This window comes from Rhipicephalus sanguineus, chromosome 5 (assembly GCF_013339695.2).
Source record: "Rhipicephalus sanguineus isolate Rsan-2018 chromosome 5, BIME_Rsan_1.4, whole genome shotgun sequence".
Taxonomy (NCBI): domain Eukaryota; kingdom Metazoa; phylum Arthropoda; class Arachnida; order Ixodida; family Ixodidae; genus Rhipicephalus; species Rhipicephalus sanguineus.
In genome coordinates, this window is record NC_051180.1 from 79,075,277 (window position 1) to 79,095,831 (window position 20,555).

The 20,555-nt window shown below is 47.8% G+C and overlaps 1 protein-coding gene across 1 annotated transcript; it reads left to right on the forward strand.

Moving 5' to 3' along the window:
- Positions 1-339: 339 nt before the first annotated feature.
- LOC119394746 (putative ammonium transporter 3) lies at positions 340-19,396 on the forward strand. The gene is made up of 8 exons (XM_037662051.2): positions 340-472; positions 7,628-7,854; positions 9,255-9,577; positions 11,064-11,135; positions 13,721-13,780; positions 15,087-15,163; positions 16,908-17,224; positions 18,698-19,396. The coding sequence occupies exons 1-8, from the start codon at positions 340-342 to the stop codon at positions 19,085-19,087; spliced, it is 1,599 nt and encodes a 532-aa protein (XP_037517979.1). The 3' UTR covers positions 19,088-19,396.
- The last annotated feature ends 1,159 nt before the right edge of the window (positions 19,397-20,555 follow it).

The following is a 20,555-nucleotide window of genomic DNA, read 5'->3' on the forward strand; positions in this document are numbered from 1 at the left end:
GCTATTACTCTCAGTCCAATAACTGAGCTGACTACGAATTTTTTTTTCGTATGATATTTCATACTTCAAAAATTTATTCGCAAGTAAGTTTTATGAATTCTGCTCAGGGCATGGCTATCGTGGTCAATACTTGGTCCTTCTGGTGAAGCTTCGACGACTTATTGTTCCGCTTCACTTTCAGATGGTGACCTAGCATTATTCCTGCCGGCTCTGCCAGCCTCGGGACCGCCCTACAGACGTGCCTTTACAAGCGAGATCTTATTGCAGTCGTATTGCCAGGCCCGGTGCTGTGGCCTCTGTTCTGCGTGGTTTAATTCGCCGCGGCGTGTCGTAGCCATCATGAAGTCCCGGGCCGATACTAGCAACGTCACAAATGACGACGGCTACGTCGGTCACAGTTACCAGGACATATCCTGGGACGACGCCACTTGGATCATGACGAGCTCCTTCATCATCTTCACGATGCAGTCAGGTAAGTGGCGTATAACAAGAGATCAGATCAGAGGCATTGATTTTCCGCCTACCTCGAGGCGTCGACCCACTGGCGATGACTGGGGAGAGGAGGGGGGGGGGGGACGAGGTCAAACTGGAATAACAGTGAGGTGCACAATAGCTGCCTGTCATAGGCGTGGCAAAAATTTGGAAGTTTGTTTACGCGGGGTTCATTCCAACGGTACACTTTTAATGTGTTTTTATTATTTTGTATGTATACAGAAATACACAAGGACACATAGGAAAATGGGGAGAGAGCGGGCTGACAACTGCCGCCTAGAGACGCACAACGCCTGCTTATTCTCTCGAGAGGAGGAAAGAGATAGAGGAAAGTAAGATGGGAGGAGACGAAGAGGAAAGAAGATAAGAAAGTCTAGAAAAAGGAAATGACGAAGACTTGGACAAAATAAGTAAAACACGAAAAAAAAGTCTGGTAAAATGTGTATAGTACATGTATAGAGCAAAATAAACCTGCTAATTAGCGCTGCTAAAGTTGCGGGCCGGGAAAGTTGGGGCGAGGCCCACAGTATGCGCACCCTTGCCACTGACGCCTCAGAATCAGATCGTGAAAACGCGCGGGAGCCAAAAGCGTACGAAACTAACGGTAGCATTAGCGGTGATGCTGTTTCTTGTAACCAGTCCGATGTACTCTGCTGATAAGTGCGGTATTCGGGCGGTCGTTTGAAAGTGCCCTGGCCGAGATGGTAGAGCGACCGATCCGGAAAGGCCGTGGTTCCGGGCTCGATTCCCGTAAAAGGGTGAGTTATTCTTCAACCTGGAAGCGTCACGTTCGACGGAAGCGTTGTGCGTATACCTAGATATACCGCCGGGTGAATGACACATTTTTCACATTGAACTTCTGCTGGACACGTTCCATGTTGAATGCACCATGCCGTCGCGCGTAATTGACAGACACACCACGATCTACCACACTGCAGTGTCGTAGATGCCTCTATATGCCTTGATGCTGCAGTATCGTGAAAGTGTTCACGGGGGGACGCGGGGGGGGGGGGGGGGCGAAGTATTCTCACAGTGTTACTCAGTCGGACCTATTCAGTCATTGTTTAAAGAGAACGGTTTTGGCCACGCAGGCTTTTGAGGCCAATGATGGCCGAAGGCCCCTGATGTTGAATTCCAAGAACGGTTTACTTCCCGTCTTTACTCCCGGAAAGAAGCACATCATCGCTTCATTTTTCATTTTTTTTATCCAATGTGAAGCATGTGTTTTGGACTCGAAAACGAAGGGGGGAGGGGGGCGCTGTGATAAAGCTTTGCCCCCCTCCCCCTCCCTAATGGGGAACCCTGTGCACGCCTGTGCACATCGCTATTCTTATACCGGTGTCACACGGGCACTTCTGATCACGATCAAAGCCTATCCGGATCGGACTTATCGCGATCAACAAGTTGGTCGTTGCTACACAGTCCAGCCTAATCCGGATCGAGTTTGGCGCAGACGCCAGCCAAATCGCGATCGTCTTGATCCCGATCGAGCCTGATCGTGATAGAACGTGATCGTGTAGCAGCACCTCATCCGGAACGGGCCTGATCCGGATCGGGCCTGATCGCGATGAAAAGTGCCCATGTGACATTGGCATTATCCAGTATATTTCGCTTGCACGACTGTATGGTCTACTGGGCTACTTGACTAGTTTAACGCTAAGCAAGCAAACGCGATACAAATTGTCTCGCACACAAGCTATAAAGCACGCATAAGACGGCTCAGATGTATGCAGTAATTTTCGCTTCGAAAGAGCGACGTTCCAGGTCACTGTCTCGCTGCTTTGTGTGCAGCAGGTTAGGCAAGAAGTTGGAGAAACCGAGCCTCGGAAGGAAGAGAAAAAGAAAAGAAAGAAAGAAAGGAGAGGTGCTGAGAGGGAGAGAGAGAGAAGCGTAATAAGTCTAGCAATCACGGTGCTGGTCGGCACCGAAGGCGCTGAAGCGGAAATTTCCCCGCTAGCTTCCTGGAAGAGACCGGCCGCAGTTGTTGCCACGCGCTCCCCGTTTCTCGCTTTCGGCCCGTTTAGAAGTTGTGTCGACTACAGAGGCCGCTGTCATCGATTTTCGAGCCAAACTAGAGCGTTCACAATACAGAGAGTCGAGAACAGAAGGCCACGCCGAGTGCAGTTCGCCAACGTTCTTTACTAATACGGCGTGCGCAAGCTCTGATTTCTTTGTTCCTTATGGAACTGCGGTGCATTGCTAAACATTGTAGCCGTGTAGCCATGAGGAAAGACTCAAAAGCAAGAATTCATACACGCAGGTGGGTTTTCGAGAGTTGCTATGCCTGATTTCCCTCTGTCAGTTGTAAAGACTCAGATACAAGCCCTCGAGTTGTTAATGCTCACGTTAGGTACCAAGCAAACCAAAAACAAATACTAAAGCAGATAAATGTATTTAAATATGTAATCAAACAAGAAAGTGTGTTGTGATTTAAAGCATATATGGCCGAAAAAGGTTGAAAACACGCCGCGACAAGGATGCAACCACTTATGAATCTATAGAGGGAGAGAAAAAAAGAAAAGTCTGAGTGAGCGAACGCTCGAGGCGCTTCCAATAGAAGAGATAAGAGATAAGATGTAGGAGAAATGACAAGCAAACAGACAAACAAACGGTCCTCCCTACACATATGCACATATGCACATATGCACATATGTAGTACAATATGCGCAAAATTAACACGTTCACTGTAAGTCACGCGAACTTATACCGTTGTTCGTAGCAATTATAACTTGCGCACATACCCTTATAAGAACTTATATACACCATAACACAGGCAGGAAGTGTGTTTTACCTAATGTACTTCTGTGCTAAAGCATGCAGAGCTTCCCAAAGTATTAGTAGTAGTAGTAGTAGTAGTAGTAGTAGTAGTAGTAGTAGTAGTAGTAGGAGGAGGAGGAGGAGGAGGAGGAGACGGAGAAGCATTAGTAGTTGTGATAGTAGTATTGTGACGCAACAGTTAATGCAACCTTTATTAGGCCCCGAAGGCACGGCGAAGCGACCACATCAGAGGCACAGATCACAGTGCAGCCAAGTTACCACAGCCGATGATGAAAAAGAACACACATGATGATGAGCATGCATGAAGAACGAAGATGTGTCTAATGAACGCCCACAGTATAAGCAGTAAAAGTTGCAGCAGCAGCAGCAGCAGCAGCAGCAGCAGCAGCAGCAGCAGCAGCAGTAGTAGTAGTACCTCAGAGAGCAGCTTCTCTATTGGCCATCTAGCAGAACAGCATTGTCACAATATTAGCTTTTAGAACTCACCAATTTATAAGCTTCAGTGATTGATTTGGGCATTTTCTGGTTAATTTTTACAGCATCAACACGATGAGCTGTACTGAAGACAGATTGGAAACTACGCCATCTGTTTCAGCAACAGAGCTTCGGCAATGCGGGGCACCCGTTCGTACAGGCGCAGTCTACTGCGTCTATTTTCTTCCGCGATCTAGTAGACAAAATAAAACAAGGCCAGTTGTTGCCGCAAAACGGTAGACGACCACTGCCTTAAGCGAAGGATGGCACTAAGCAATATAAAAAACGCTCAGTACTATGGTTTTTCTACAGACTTCCGCAGGAAAATAAAAATAGCTCATTGTATTCGATACGACACAACACCATTATACAGAAAATGGCTTCGCATTTGCGGTTATGGTCTGACGCACTCGTGGCGTTTTCGACATTTTGTCCTTCAGGGCAGCATTTAACTAAAAATTGCACAACGAACAAAACTATTCCGTAAGAAAAAAAAAGAAAAGAGGGGGGAGGGATGAACAAGGAAAGGGTCATTTTACTTATCTCTTTGCCTATTATTATTACTTTTTCTTTCTTTACGGCGGGCAGCATTTGCGACTGTTCGCTGAATCGAGAGCGGGAACCCGAGCTTTAATGTCCCTTGGTTCGATAATGTTCGGCAAAATTTCACGGCTATTAGGCTGCGCATAAGAACGGCATACTGCGGGTTTTTTAATCGACTGGGGAATTCTGCTCTGCCTCTCTCGTCTGGAAAAAAAGAAGAGAAAAAGAGGAAAACACGATCGATCACCTAAATTTTCGAGCACTAATGGTGAGCTATGTATTGCAACAGGGTGCGGGTGCACTGCGTTTTTTTTTTTCTTTATCAGAAAAGGATAGATCACGAAACGTATCTACCAGAAAACACAGAAATAAATATCGTGACAGAAAGCTTTATCCACAGGATGCACATGTGATACGAGGTGGGGTTTGCCTATGAATAACTTATGGTATGAATAACTTACTTGATTTTTTGTAGTGGTGAGGACTTTGAAACCGTGGTAACCTCAGTGAGCGAAAAATTCGAATTAAATGGAGCAGGGCTGAACTTTACTAAAGAGGTGCCTCAGAATAATGGAATACACTTTCTAGACATTTCTTTAACGTTTAAGAAGAACCACGTGTGCTCGCAGTATTCTCCTAGATCTTCGAAACCGCTGTTAAATATTTCGTCGAAGCACTCGAAGGTTGCAAAAAACGGCATCGCCATGTCTTGCCTTAAGTCAGCCCTCACCAAGTCGTGTGAGCACAAAATGAGTGATAGCTTTAACGCATAACTTACGCGCCTTTTAGATTTATACGTTATCCTCGTGATGCAGTGACCACTGTCGCTGAATGTTTAAGGAAGTCCATTATGTTAAGTCGGAGCATGGTTGCAGAAAGCGATAGGAAGAAACGTGTCGTAGGTATACCGTACATTAATTGCGTATCTCACAGGCTAAAGAAAGTAGGAAGTAGATACGGCGTTAATGTTGTTTTCACGGCTGCCAATAAGCTAGGTAAAATTTGTGCCGCTGTGCAGGGTAAGAATGAGCGAGCAAAAGACAAGAAGCGGACCGATATTTGTTTCGTAAAACACACTAACAAATGCATTGATTGCCGTACAAGTGTGGTGTATAAGGTCCCTTCCAGCTGCGGCCGCTTCTACGTAGGACAGACGGGCCGCTGCATTAACCAGAGATTATTGGAACATAAGAGATCGCTAACAGGAGGCTCACCTTCTCATCTATCTTTACATTGTCGAGAATGTAGGCCTAAGTGCAGGCCAAAATCTGATGAATGTGCAGTGTTGTACCGGCATAGAAATGAAGAAACGCGCCTGATGATTGAGGCAAGGCATATCGAGAATAGTGGTAGCGCATGCGTGAGCCAACCGTCGATTAACTTGCATAAAGATGAAATCAAATGCCTTAACAGTTATCTTCCATGTAGACCTCCATGCGTGCCGGATTGATAGGTTCGCCTATTGCATGAGCGTGCGCAGATAAGTTTTCGTGCCTTCTTTACCGCCGTTGTGCGTCTCTTCAGTTGTTAGTCGGCGGTTGTGGTGTCCTGACTTCTTTCTTGTGTCCGCGTCTGCACGCCCTTTCTTTTTAGAATAGATTAAACAACTGGTTAATATGCGCTCTAAATGCTGTCATCATGTACAATATTTATACTTTGCATTATGGTGTTCATTCTATCGTCGTTTTTTTTTTTTGTAAACATTTATTTGCCAGAGTATTTTGCTCCCGACAATCTTGAGAAGTATTTATCCTGTCATGTTTTTCCTCCTTCCTTACTGCTACCTTTGTGGTTCTTTTAAGGACTAACTAAGGGATAATTATTATGATGGTGATGATGTTCGGGCAGCAGTTTCTGGGCAAGTCAACGTGAAGCTTGTTTCTGGTTTCATCCTTCGGGCACACCCCAGCTGCCCTTCCTTGGGCCAAAGCTCAATAATAAAAATCAGGCGGAAAAAACTCAGGGGTCTGTGAATATGGCATAGCATCATTGTATTGCTTATATGCTTGGTAATATAAAAAAGAAACGTCAGGTATGATCCAGCGGCGATGACATTTACGGGAGACGAGCTGTGTGCCGTCCATATGCAATCTCCGCATTTCAGTGCCACACGTGGCGATCGTACGCTTCCCGCAACCTTCACTGGCGCTGCCCTATGGCAGTGTCGTAAAACCCAGCGCGGTGGCCAGCCCGCGGGTAATCCACGCTATGCTGGGAATGGGAAGCAAGAGAACGCAATGCGAGTCATGCGAGCGGCGAGTTCGTCCGATCAAACCAGGGGCGTGTGTGTGCTTTGTATAGCATATAATGCATGCAATGTGGTGGATGCTAGCGGTCACCGAGCCAATCAGTAAATTGGGTATAGAAAGGTCATGCATTTGTTCGCGGCATAGCCATCAAGCTGATACGATGTCGCTTGCTGTCTCGAATAGCGTGCAGGTGTGTTCGAAAAAAAAAAAAGAAACTTGACCTTTAGCACCTTTAGAATAGGGTGTAGCCCACCCCCATGAAGAAGAAAGAAACGACGGTCAAGCTGTTTTGGTCAAAATATATTACTCATGTATTTTTGTTTTACGTCTGATCTCCAAGGCCACGCTACGTCCTTTGATCTAAGCCACCATAGTTTCTTTTTACATCAATAACAATTCGAGATGCTAATACGTTGCTTTCAAGAACTCCCCGTAGGCTGTTTTACGTGATATTAAAATTACGCGACTTAACATTAAGGGGCTCCTGCTAATTATGGTACATTAATATACACATAATATTCCATCGCACTGAAGGCCTAGCTACCGTATCTGTTTATTTTCTGTTGAATAACCCTTTCAAACGAAAGGTAAACCATGGAGGTTCCGAGTGGAAAAACAGCGCTAAAAATACAGGACAAGGAAGGACACAGACCACGGCGCTGTGTCCTTTCTTGTGTTGTTTTTGCGGTATTTTTGCACTCGTAATCATGAACCAACCATCCCAAGTACACACCCTGCTACAGAGGTTCACCTCCAAAAAAGCATAACATGTAAAAATATACCTTTCACGAATTGGAACTCCCATACCCCCTGCTAATGGTTTCTTTTGCCAAGAAGGTAGACCTCCCATGAAATGAAAGGGCTACCTTTCTGGTGATATTTTCATTTGAGGCAAATATACGACATTCCCATGATACAGTTTCCATTCTCCCTTCAATGCTTTTACCCATTTCCACAGCACGGGGGTAGCCAGCCGGTATTTACACTGGCTAACTTCTTTGCATTGCCCTCTCCTTTTCCTCCTCCTCTTGCTGACCCAGTCTCTCTGATTATTTTGTATTGTGACCCGAGACGTGTCGTTGCTTCTGCAGGCTTTGGCCTCCTAGAGTCCGGCTGTGTGACACGCAAGAACGAGGTCAACATAATGGTCAAGAATGCGGTGGACGTTGTGTTCGGCGGTCTGGGCTACTGGATGTTCGGCTACGGCTTTAGCTTCGGTCAGGACCGTGGCACCAACCAGTTCATCGCCTTCGGAAAATTCTTCCTAGACAGCGACGAGAAAGAGATGGGCGTCGTCTTCGCCACCTATATCTTCCAGGTACGAAGGCCTTTGCCGCTGCCATGAACATATCGAAGCGGGCCAGTAACGCCATCGGCGCCAAGCACCTCTGACAAAAAACTGCATAAAAGTTATGATACTATACTAGGCCACAACTCAAGTCCGGAGAGGCCCCGTGCAGACGACCGAACCGCGACAGCCGGTCGTCTCCGCGACAAGGGAAATAGGTCCTCTGATGCACTCGGCAATGTTCTCAAAGGCGGATTCACTGGCCATTTGGCTCATGACGTCAGTCTGGAGTGCGCGCCCATTGGTGCAGGCTTGTGTGCATCCACCTTTGAGGAGGAAATGCTGCCGACTTCTAAAGTTGTATCCGGCCATAGGTCATCCATTCTGTTTAAGCGATTCACCGTTACCTCGCCAGGACTTATCTATCGCAATTTCACCCAGTACACGCCGCAAGGACAGATGTCTTCTGGGTGAACGCATAATAATAATTGCTGAGGTTTCACGTCCCAAAACCACGATATGATTATGAGAGACGCCGTAGTGGAGGGCTCCGGTGATTTCGACCGCCTGGGGTTCTTTAACGTGTGCCTAAATCTAACGTGCACCTAAATCTACATAGAAAGGCGGCCGCCGCAGCCGGGATTCAATCGCGCGACATTCGGGTCGCCCGATCGAAGCCCGGCTGCGGCGAAGTCGAGGGCTCCGGGAAAATAATAATTGCCGGGGTTTCACGACCCAACTTCAGCGAACTGGGCGCGCGGGATCAGACAAAGGACGACGAAGAACTACACAACACGAGTTGTGTAGTTCTTCGCCGTCCTTTGTCTGTTCCAGCGCTCCCAGTTCGCTGAACGAACGTGTACCAACTAGCTCACCTATCGATCCTTTCACGTCCCAAGACCACGATGTGGTTATGAGGCACGCCGTAGTGGGGGGCTCCGGAAATGTTGGCCATCTAGTGTTCTATAACGTGCGTTTACTTCGCACAGTACATGGGCCTCTAGCATTTCGCCTCCATCGAAATGCGATCGCCATTCCATAATTGTTTTGTCAGCCGTACTGTATTTTCCTTCAGAAGAGTCATTGATGTTAAAGGACTTGAGCGCAAACACAGACAAAAGAGAGAAGTTAAGACTGCACAAATGCCGGTATTTGTGCTGTCTTGACGTCTCTCTTTTGTCGTGTTTGCACGCCAAGTCTGAATACCTACCAACTAGCTCAGCTCTCTGTTATTCCGAGTCCCTGATACTTCCCCTCCTAGCGTTCTGCTTAGCGGTTATTTGCTTTCTAGATCTAGAGATCCTAAATTATTAACGCTTGCGGATGCGTGCAAGTCTAGATTAGCTCAACATTTGTCTTTGTATGTTCCTTCTACAAGCGCTAGTCTTGTACAGGATCCCATTATTCTCGGCAACTTCCATTGCACGCAGCTGTCGTTCGCGACTACGGCGACGACCATCGTGTCAGGCGCCATGGCGGAGCGGTGCAACTTCGTGGCATACTGCATCTTCTCGTTCCTGAACACGGTGGTGTTCTGCCTTCCGGCCGGCTGGGTCTGGGGACAGCACGGCTTCCTCAACAAGCTGCGCGTGGTGGACATTGCCGGTTGCGCGCCGGTCCACCTTGTTGGCGGTGCCTCCTCCCTGGTGGCCGCAGTCATGCTCAAGCCCCGCCACGGTCGCTACGACCACGGCACCGAGCCGCCGCCCATGGGCTCGCCCACCAACGCACTGGTTGGCATGTTCATGTTGTGGTGAGTGTCGTGGCCGCCTTCTGTGTATTTTCGCTGATATGATCGCGCTTGCGCACTCGCGCGATTATGAAGCCACGAAGATATTTAGGGAGTTCGATTGAAACATCTGCAATTGGAAAATAGTGTAGCGGGTGCGCACTTGAGCTTCTACAGCGCATCACGGAAAACGAAGAAACGGCCGAGCCGGTCAAGCGAAAGGCCAGAGCGCTAACTGCCAAGAAATTTCTCTGTGGCAAAGAATAGCATACATATTTGATGTCGACAGAAAACGTTTTTAAGTTCCTTCGGACAAGTTTGTCAAATCATCCGAGTTCCTTATTCGGAACTCGGATGCTTTATTATAAATTCGCTTTATTAGGATGCTTTATTGGTAACTCGGATGACTCGTATGAACTCGGTTGTCCAGCTCGGCCGTTTCTTCAATTTTCCGGCATGAGCTGTACCAGTTCAAGTACGACAATCCAACTCGTCCAATCACCAACACCTGTAGCGGGTGCAACCTTGCTGCTAGCCGCCTTCCATTCACACCAAAATAGAAAACGGAATATAAAAGCTACAGCATTATTTCATGTCCTTTTGAACCATGTATGCTGTATGTTCCATCTGCTTGAGAGCCAAGGAGTAGCCGGTACCTTATCAGTGTGACATAGTCTTGTTATACCAATAAAGAGAGAGACAACGATTTCATGAGCATGAGCTCATATGTCGATGACATTTCTATGCGCTGGATTGGCACCACAGCGGCCCTCGGCGCTCTGGTCACGGTTATTCTAATATCATATCGTGGGCGGGGTGCCTTGTGTTCAGCACGCACCACACGACACACTGCGTACGGTGCAACGCTCAGGCGTGCCCGGTTCAAGTGCTGGAAAGTTACTACAATGTGTAATCGCTAAATGACGCTGTTATCAACTTTACAGATCGGACAAAAGTATATTGGGGAAGTGGCGTGAAAAAAGAAATACAAGTCGAGGACGGAGCACATGAATGAACGGAGCAAGTGCGGCACTTGTTACATCCATTTATTCCCCAAGAACGCTTGAAACGAGAGGCCATCTCACCATGCTCCTGTGACATGGTGGCAAATAACTGTGGCCATAAATGGGGGAGTCACCCGCTGCGCGTTAGGGTGCATCCCACAGGACCTCAATAAAGTTGTTTCAATCAGTTAGTGAATCAATGCTGCTATAAGCAAAGTGGCGACTTTACGCCGAAGTAAAAAAAATAATAATAGAAGGAACAAAAGTATAGTATAGACATGCTTACATTCTGACGCGAGAAAAAAAATTGTAACCCTTAGTTTTACGCAAATGCAGCATGTTTGTACCTGCGCGAGGTGAAAAAAGGAGTGGTATCGGTGGCTTTTAACTTCATCTTCCTGATGAGGTACAAACAGGTATCTCGGCATGAAGACACCGGAAATCTCTCTTATTTTAGTTTCACGCAACGCCCGCACAGTACGCTGTCATCTTTCCCTCTCTGACAGGTGGGGTTGGCTAGGCTTCAATTGCGGAAGTACCTTCGGCGTTTCCGGTCACAAATGGAAGTACGCTGCAAGGTAAGAAACTCATACAACAGAGGAATATCGGATGTAGGGACTCTGCCGCCCCAATCTAAGCATTATAAAGCATTTTCTTGTTCATCGGGAAAGGAGTTATAAAGCTAAGGAATTCCGTTTCGTTTTGTCTTCCTTTTGTGACGCTGTAAAGCCCCTTGCGGTAGTTCCTTCTTCATCTTCTTCGTGTTGGATATAGCACCAACCCTACTCGGAGCCAAGGAAGTACATCTAATAAAATTTTGGCTTCTCGAGAAAAAGAGAAAAAGTGACACGGCGAAATTATAATCATAATCTGCCAAAACACTTTCGTTGCGCTTCCCTGCAGATACTTCTCTGATCGCATTTTACATTTTTCTTCTTTCTTCTGAGGCGCCACGCGGCACGCATGCCCTGATCTCGCACCCTCCACGCGCCACGACGCGGGCCGATCGGGAAGGCTTTCCTTTTAGGTTTAGCGGCTCTTAAGGCCTCGCGCAGCTCGGCCGTGTCACGCGTCGAATCCGAACAGCGAGTGAGCACCACCAGTCTCTGACGGCAAGCGGCACAGCCATCAAACGACCCGAGACACCACCATGACCGAAGCGCCAGAAGCCATCGGCCAGGTGGAAGCCCAGATGAACAAGGACATCGGAGACTTGGCCGCGTCGCCCATCAAGGACGAGCAAGGTGACTCGAAGGACACCGCATCGCCCGACGGGGGCCACATCGAGGGCCATGCCCGCGGCAAGCCGGTCAAGCCAGAGCGTCTGGCATCCGGCGAAACGAAGAAAGGAGAGGCCGACGGAAAAGCCGCGGAGAAGCCGGCGGCGCCTGGAGGAGGAGCCGACCAGGCCGACAGCAAGTTGCCCGAAGTCGTCGAGAGCGAGCAGACGGTGAACGAGAGCTCGAGCGACGAGGATGACCTCGACGACGAGGAAGACGAGTCGTCCGACTACACCGAGACCGAAACGGACGACAGCGACGAAGAGGAAGGCAGCCAGGAGGACTGACGGCATGGCTCCTCCACCTCGTGTCTGCCGCACCGTTGCGAGGACCACCCGTTCGCCTTGGACCGTAACCAAACTGCATTCTCCCGTGACTTCAAGAGAGCGAGAATAAAGATTCTTCGAGTTTGTTGCCTTTCGTGGTCCGTGTGTTCTTTACTGTTGCGCGCTGTCCTCTGCTGCCGCTTCTCCTTCTGGTTTCAGTTCTAGGAAGCACCGATAGGCATGCTCGTGGAGGGATTCTTAGGCCCAACAGGCGAAAGATTATGACGGCGTTTGCGGCCGATGCTCTATTCAGCTTATCGCAATTAGCAAGGTAAGGCTAGCCGCCGAGTTGCACGAGCGCATAAAGGCACTATCGTAGTAGTTACGTACAGGAAGATAAGTCTTCAAGAGTAGCCCCAGGATTCCATTCCACTACCAGGTAAAGGCGTGGACGTCGTTGTCGGGTACCACTCGTCATTCCTCGAGAGAGAGATCCCCATGTGCCACTCTCCGTCCTTCCTGCTGTGGATGTTCATTTAATTGTCGAGCGTCAAAATTTGCACAGGTGCCAAACTGCTGAACTCGCTCACGTTCACAGTGGTCGCACATTCAAGCTAAGGCCTTTCGTGGATAAAATATTTTGTCGTGACTCGTAGTGATTTAGACAAGAGAACTTCTACTTCATTGTTATTGTTCATAATAGCAACCGGCGTATTATTTCCAATCTACTTGCTTGAAATGAGAGCGCTTAACGTAGACAAGGACGCAAAGAAATAACACGCGGACAGGCGCCTGTCCGTGTGTTATTTCTTTGCGTCCTTGTCTACGTTAAGCGCTCGCATTTCAAGCAAGCAGAATGAATCACCAACTAGTCCAGTCAGCCATTTTGACAAATTACTTCCAAGCCGAAAATAACGCTTTCATGAAGACTGCTGGGCTAAACCTTCTCTATACGTATGTTTCTCGTGAGCACAGTTACTGCCGGCGGCGTCGGTGTTAAGAAACAGAGTGAGTGAAAACACTCATTAGTATAAAAAGAAAACGCAGGTACATTCGACGGGTCCTGGGCCTGGGTGGAGCTCGCAGTCCAGGACCCCATGAGCAGCAGCGGCTGCCCTGCGCGCTCTCGCGACCAGATCGAGCAGGTCCCGGGAGTTGACGCTAGTCGGCGAGGCTTTCCACTGTCGTACGGTTGGACATGGTAGGAAACTTTATGTAAGAAAGTATGCGTGGCTTAATCTTGGGTGGTAACCTTCGGTAGGGCCCCACTGGCTTCCGCGGCTCGCCGGGCCTGGTCTAGGGTCTCCAGCTGGCTTCCCAACTCCAGTGCAGAGGGTCGTGCCACCCAAGGTCACGCCGCGTTTGTTTGTTTTGTGACTCCTGGTGATGCAGTCACGAGGTTAACATACAGAGAATATCTGGTGCCTCTGCTGTAATATTTTTGCCGCCATATCGCTTATCGCAGCAGTAGCTGCATGATTCATCGGCTAGTTGTTGATGCTGCTGTTGTGGTCCCTAAATGTCGGCCGGGTGAACTAGAATTGGTTCTAGTTCACTCAAGTGGTCACTCTAGCAGTGCAAAAATGGCTCTGTAATTGCTGTTGTTTTGTTGCGCAGGTCGGCCATTGTGACAATAAATTCCTCGGTAGGTGGAGGGATCACCGCGCTCGTTTTCAGGTACGAACTTTCTGCTTAGTCAGGAGCATGCCTGTGTGTGTGTGTGTTTTTTTTATTAAGTGCCATATGATTTAGCTGTATACTTCGAGAACGACCATCTCTTGCCAAGCATTGTTTTTTTTTTGTTACTTCATCCTTCGTTGAAGTTCAACAGCTACAGTAATGTTGGCAAATATGAAAGTCAATATTTTTGCCATAACTGCAGGTTCGGGTAGAAGAGAAAGACAAAATTTTTCTCTAGAATAAATATTTCATTCAAAACTGCCCGGTTCTTGGCCATTCACTCGCTGTGGGCGTGTGCCACAAGTTGAAGGAGCTACTCTACTCTGCAACAATAAGCGATCTGGAATCAGGTTGCAGTCGAAATATCGTAACCGATGCCAAGTAAACCAGTACCCGTCTAAAAAATGATCTAAAGTCGAAGAATGATCAGATTACAGTACTGCAAAGAATGTTTCTCGGACTTACGAAACGTTTAACAAAATTTCTGCTTAAGGAATAGAAAATAATTTGTGTATCCGTGTTGTTTCCTTACTGTTACATACGATAGTCTTGTAGCAGCTTTCTTGTAATCATTCTAAAAAAATGATAGAAAAGGAAGGGTCATCCGTGAGGTATTTATGACGGGGCGACAAGTGCAAAAGGACCTCTGAGAAAAAAATATTTGTCGTATCTGGGTTACGGCCAGAATTGTGGGCTTTTCGGCAAGTTGAATGTGAATTAATGCGGTTTTTACAAGATCGGCTTGTGTACGTGCGGCAGCCGTTCCCACCGTACTCGTTCAAGGAAAAGAAAAAGATGAGCTCGAAACCTCTAATATTCAGCCTGAAATCCGTTTTTAGAATAAATGAAAAATAATCTTACAGATACGTATGCATAAAGGGGTAGTGCGTCTTTGCGTTGCTCAATCCAAAATTACACATACAAGCAATATATTATTAAATGACCTCAAAAGCAAGAAATTTAGTTTGGTCATATAGATATGCGCCCTACCAATTGTGTATAGGAAACATGCAGCTACTCTTGCAGTCATGATAGTATGGTGCTGTATATGAGGCTCTGGAAACAATTTCGATTTTTTGTTAGGAGGTCACTGGTATCGGGCGCCGAATTCATAAAAGTTCTCGTAAGTGCTGCTTTGTCATTGACTGGTCGACTTTGCTAAGGGCATACTGAGCAGCAGGATTGGCTGAAATATTCTCTTACGAATATTTCTAGCGCAGGAAGTGTTTTTTTTTTTTTTGTGAGTACGGGTCCGATACTTTAACTGAAAGTGCTTCTACTCATTTTTATTTTGTGCGCCCAGTTATGCGGTGAACAGCCGGAAGTTCTCTGTGATCAAGCTCATCAACGGAATCCTCGCTTCCCTCGTCGCCATCACGGGTAAGCCCCGAATGATGCACTCCTGTTTCGAGCGCCCTTGGAACTCTCGCCATTGCGATACACTTGCCTCACGAGATGTTGCATACACACGATCAGTAAGACAGTTTGTTCACCCACTAGCTATCAGTAAGATAGTTTTTTCGTTCACCAGCTTCCTCGTTTCAATTTTTGTAGACGTGGCTCAGGCGGAACAGGCCAGCGCGTCCGTCGCGATTAACTTTAGCATCGACAACCGGGACATGTCATGGACGGACATTAAAGGATTCAGTATATCGCATGTATGCGAAAAATGCCTATAATAAGGTTGAAACTTATGGTGGCTAGTAGCGCAAATGGTTCCAAGCCATCAGAACTCCTCACATGGCTAACGCCAGTGGTCACTTGGATGCCCTCAAGGGCACCCCAGTTCTTTACAGTTTCACACGGTGGACTAGTAAGCCTTCGATGATTGTTCGCGCGCTGGATTCGTGACGACAAAAATTCCGAGCCGAAGTGGTCTATCACATCAGTAGTACTCGCTGTTGGGCTAGTTGGTGCATGTTAGTATGAATACTAGTAAACTTGGCGCCAAAAACACGCAGGAACACATAGACAGGACGGGCGCTCACTTAGAAGTGTTTATTTCTTGAAGAGAACAGGCATACAAATCTTTTTTTTTTTTCATAAACGCATGCGCAATGAACGTGCGTGTGCCTTTGTCTGCCTAATCATGTTAACAAGTACTTTCTAGATGCTAACGCACTTCCGATTCATACCGGCTTACTGATGTATAGCTTACACAATCTTTACCCCTCTTTTGTATAAGAAAGAGTGGTAAAGGTTGCGTAAGTGACACACCAGTAAGCCTGTATGAATCGGAAGTGCGTTATCTGGAAAGTACTTAGTTGTCCACATGGTTAGGTAGGTGAAGGCACACGCACGTGGCGCATACGCGTACAAAAAGTGGATTTATAAGCCTGTATTCTTCATGGGATAAACAGTTGCAAGCAATTAATAATAATTTTTAGGTTTAACGACCCAAAACCACGATATGATTATGAGGGACGTCGTAGTGGAGGGCTCTAGAAATTTCGACCACCTGGCGTTCCTTAACGAGCACCTACATCTAAGCACACGGACCTCAAGCATTTTCGCCTCCATCCGCGACCTTCGGGTCAGCAGCCGAGCACCATAATCACAGGTGGCGGGTAACAGTTGTAAGTGAGCGTCCGTCCTGTCTGTGTGCTTCATGTGTTTCTGCGTGGTCGTGTTTTTGGTGCCAAGTTCACTATTAAGGCGAAAGCTTTTAATGTCTCATACTCGCGGCGTCCGTCCGTGCACTAGAACGTTCCCAGCTGTCACCTCTCCCCCTCACACTCTCTCAGCAATCACGTGATGGCACAGCGGCGCATAGCAACAGTTGCGCGTTGCTCCTTCCAACGCGCGTTGCGCAACTGTTGCGCAACGCGGCGGCGGCGTCCAGCGGCGGCGTCCGTCCGTGCCCCTCACACTATCTCAGCAATCACGTGATGGCACAGCGGCGTGCGCGGCAACGTTCCTTCGTCAGACGTCTCCTTGCGACAGTCGAGTTAGTCGGATGGCTCCCAAGGGGCCCGGCAATGATTTCACGGCAAAAGGTTCGGAGAAGCGCCCCAAGAATGTGGATTCCCCCGTTACCATAGCATAGTCACTCGAATGGCCACAGGCTTTCGCCGAACACACTTTAGAATTTACAAATTGTGCTTCAATTTTTGATCTGTCACAGCCGGCTGTGCCCTGTACCACCCGTGGGAGGCCGTGGTGGTGGGATCGGTGGGCTCCCTGCTGGCCAACGTGGGCATGCCGCTGCTCGACTGGCTCCGCGTGGACGATCCCGTGGGCGCCATCGCCGTGCACGGTCTCAGTTCCGTGTGGGGCATGCTGGCTGTGGGCCTGTTCGTCGAGAGGGACTCGCTGCTACGCCTGAGCCGAGGAGGCGCCGGCGTGTTCCGCGGCGGCGGGTTCTACTTGCTCGGGGTCCAGGCAGTCGCCGTGCTCGCCATCACCGCCTGGAGCTGTGTGTCCACATACATCATACTCTGGGTGAGCCAATCAGAAGAATTCGCGCTGTTGAGTTACGAACGGGTGTACTTTGCGAGCACGCACTTTATATTTCTCTTCATCTTTTTTTTTTTCCTCACCTTGTATCTTTAGAAGGACTAAAGAACTAGAAGGGGCGCTAAAGTTTAGTCTGAAGTCAGTTTAGATTTCAAAATTAATATTTCATATCTACACTTTTGTTAATGTCGCTCTAAGAGGTAGATTTTTATGGGGGGGGGGGGGGATATGCCGGAAATTCCATCTTCTTTTATTTCCTGCCATAATCACTGCACCGGTATGTCGTCACAAGTTTTTAAGTGTGTTCTTTATCTATTTTGTGTGTGTGTGCATTTGGACAGTAGTGTCCCAACGAAAGTTCGTGAATCTTGCTTCAGCCTTTGGCTTTCTCGGGACACGCTGTAGTTCACTCTTACAAGAAAATAATTATATGAGCAGGCCTTATCGAAAAGACTCATAGTATGAGTGTTTTTTATTGCATTTTTTGTATTGCGTAAGGGTATTAGTTGTTCACATTGCGTTATTTTCCCCTTGTTTTATTCCTATTATTAAAAAAAATTACACCATCTCCCGCTAAAGGGGACCATGAGCTGATGCGAAGCCGGAGCACTTGCAGTCTGCCCCACACATTGACTTAGTAGGGAATGGGGGCGCTGCGATGAACCTTCGACCCCCCTGATGAACCCTGCGCACGTCTATGCCTCTGTGCCACCCCTCTACCTCCCACTTTTCTGGCCACAGGGCGGTTCAGGTGCCTGAACGAACGACACCAACGCAATCTTATTTTCCTGGTCAATTGCCACTGCTATCACCCCCATTACCGCCGCCGCCGCCAGCACCGCATGCTGCTGGCTGTGGGCTGTTAATCCTTGTAGCCTTCAATCAATGAATAAATGTTTATTTTTTCGCATCAATGCAGCGTAATGATACGAAGGGGGCGGGCGGACAAATTTAGATAGCTTGACGAAGCCACAGGCCCCTTATTGGCGATAACAGCAGCACGTCAGCACAATTAAAGGATACATATTACAATGATCTTGCAGGAGTACATAACGTGCAGTCTGATGTTACACAAAAATGCAGTAATTTGCAAAGACTCACAAAAAACAGAAAGCATATAGCGCTGTACAACTATAATTTTGCTCGATGCAAAGCATGAACGAAGCTCAAGCAAGAGTGAATCATAAAGCTCATCCAGGGAAAACACCAGAACAAAAAAAGTTTATATTTACTACTAAGCCCACGTATGTGCCGCGTAATTCGGTGCAGCAAAAATAAATGTACATTGCTTTCGGTATCAAGTGTGTGCGTTAGCTTGGCACCCCTCGTGGAAATTAATTTAACATTTGTTGCATAGTTTCGTTTCTTTTGCATAGCACTGTACTGCGCGCGCACTGGAAACTACATTGTAAACTAATGTTCACTCCTTTACAACGACTCTTTCCTTTACCCTCACAGGGTATCAACCGCGTCGTGCCCATTCGAATGTCCCTTGAGGAAGAGCAAATCGGCGCGGATTTCGTCGAGCACGGCATCCAGTATCTTCAGAAACCAGAACAGCCCAAGCCAGGGGCAGCTGCGATAGCTACTATCAGCAATGGAAAATTCAATGCCGGCGAAGGGCGCCCTGCAGTCGCTCCGCCGGAGCAACCGGCCGACGCTGCAGCCCGTCGACAGCAGCATCTACCCCAGCTCGCCCTCCAAGACCGACAAAGAACTTCCAGTTCCACACAGACAGACGACACGCCTAATGGCCGACTTGTGTTACCGCGGTCCATGGAAACTGGACGTCAAACGTGGAGAAGGCCCGTTCCAAGACCGGCTTGGTCGGAGACGGACTCTACGTGACCGCCTGTTCCCGGAACATAGCGCTTGGCTTGGTGACTTATTGAAATGCGTGGTGGCAGCTTTGGACCTGAAAGCTGCAGAACCTTACGTGGGGGCCCAGCGTGGGCCACGAAGACTCAGAAACAAGACTGACAATACAGCGCCGTGTATTCGTGGTCATCCTCTTCCTCGAGTGTGGGTGTGCTGCAGTTCACTCATGAAGACTCGAAACAGCAGACACTCGCAATTATGTGTCCTTACGCTGCCTCCACATGTGTGTCTTGCGTCGCCAATTTTTCAGACAGGTGCTATGAAGCCGTCTTTTATGTGTCACGTGCGCATCGATAGACTGGCATGACGGTGAAATGTGGCTTACTACAAGGCTAAGCAAATGTACGTGCGTGATAAGAGTGTCACACGGCGCACATTCGATCGAGCCCAATAGAGTTTCTCGGCCGCGATTGGATCATCTTTACATGCTGCTGATAGAAGACAATCGCAGTCTCGAGAAGTTCGATCCATCCCGATCGGGCTCGATCTACGTTGCGGCTACGTTGCGTTGTTATGGTTTCGATTGCTCTTTATGGACCTGAAAAGTGACTGGTGCGTCAGACCGCTAGCTAGAAAATGCTGCTGCCAGCGTTCTTGCTTGCATCTAGTTTTGCGACTGAATCGGAGTCTTCAGTTGCTAGAGCATGTTACACGACGTCTAGGAATGACGCGATCCAGACGGGTCTCGTGTTTTTACAGTAGCAGTTAAAGATCCCTGCTGAGGCGACGACCAAACAACGTTAATAAAAAAGAAACCACCAGATATCAAGCTGCGTTTTTGTATTCATCAATATACACATCGCTCTTACGACTGCTTTATTCGTATTGAACACTCATGTGAACGGCGGCTTAACAAAATATTTTTAACAACTTATTCTGAATGTGCAGAGGGGAGGATACCAGTTTTCCAGTGACATCATCGGCTTCTCCGGAGCAAACGTCAATTTTGTACGTTTCTTCGTCATGTTGGAGGGCGGGTCAGTTTGTCCGCATTCATATAATGCTTTCAGGGGCGTAATCAGAAATTTTTTTCGGGGAGGGGGGGGGGGGGTTCAACCATACTTTATGTATGTTCGTGCGTGCGTTTGTATGTGTGCGTGTATATATACGCAAGCAAAACTGAAAAATTTCGGGGGGGGGGGCAACGCCCCTGAATGCTTTGTTAATGAGATACCAGTGGCGTAGCCAGGGGGGGGGGGGTGTTCAAGACCCCCCGCCTTGAAATTTTTAATTTCTGCATGTGTATATGTACACGCACACATACAAACGCACGCACGAACATATATAAAGTGTGGCTGAACCTCATCCCCCCCCCCCCCCACCCCGAAAAAAAATTTCTGGCTGCATTACTGTCAGATACAGTACAACCCATTAAAACATAGGGTTTAATATAGCCTTACCTATACAGAAATTGTATTAACAAGGAGAATCCCGTACT

Excerpts from the sequence above, each read along its gene's own strand:
- LOC119394746 (XM_037662051.2), top strand. The coding sequence starts at position 340 with ATGAAGTCCCGGGCCGATACTAGCAACGTCACAAATGACGACGGCTAC. Across the intron at positions 15,164-16,907 it reads TTCCCTCGTCGCCATCACGG|CCGGCTGTGCCCTGTACCAC; the intron begins GTAAGCCCCGAA and ends GATCTGTCACAG. Across the intron at positions 17,225-18,697 it reads CCACATACATCATACTCTGG|GGTATCAACCGCGTCGTGCC; the intron begins GTGAGCCAATCA and ends TTACCCTCACAG.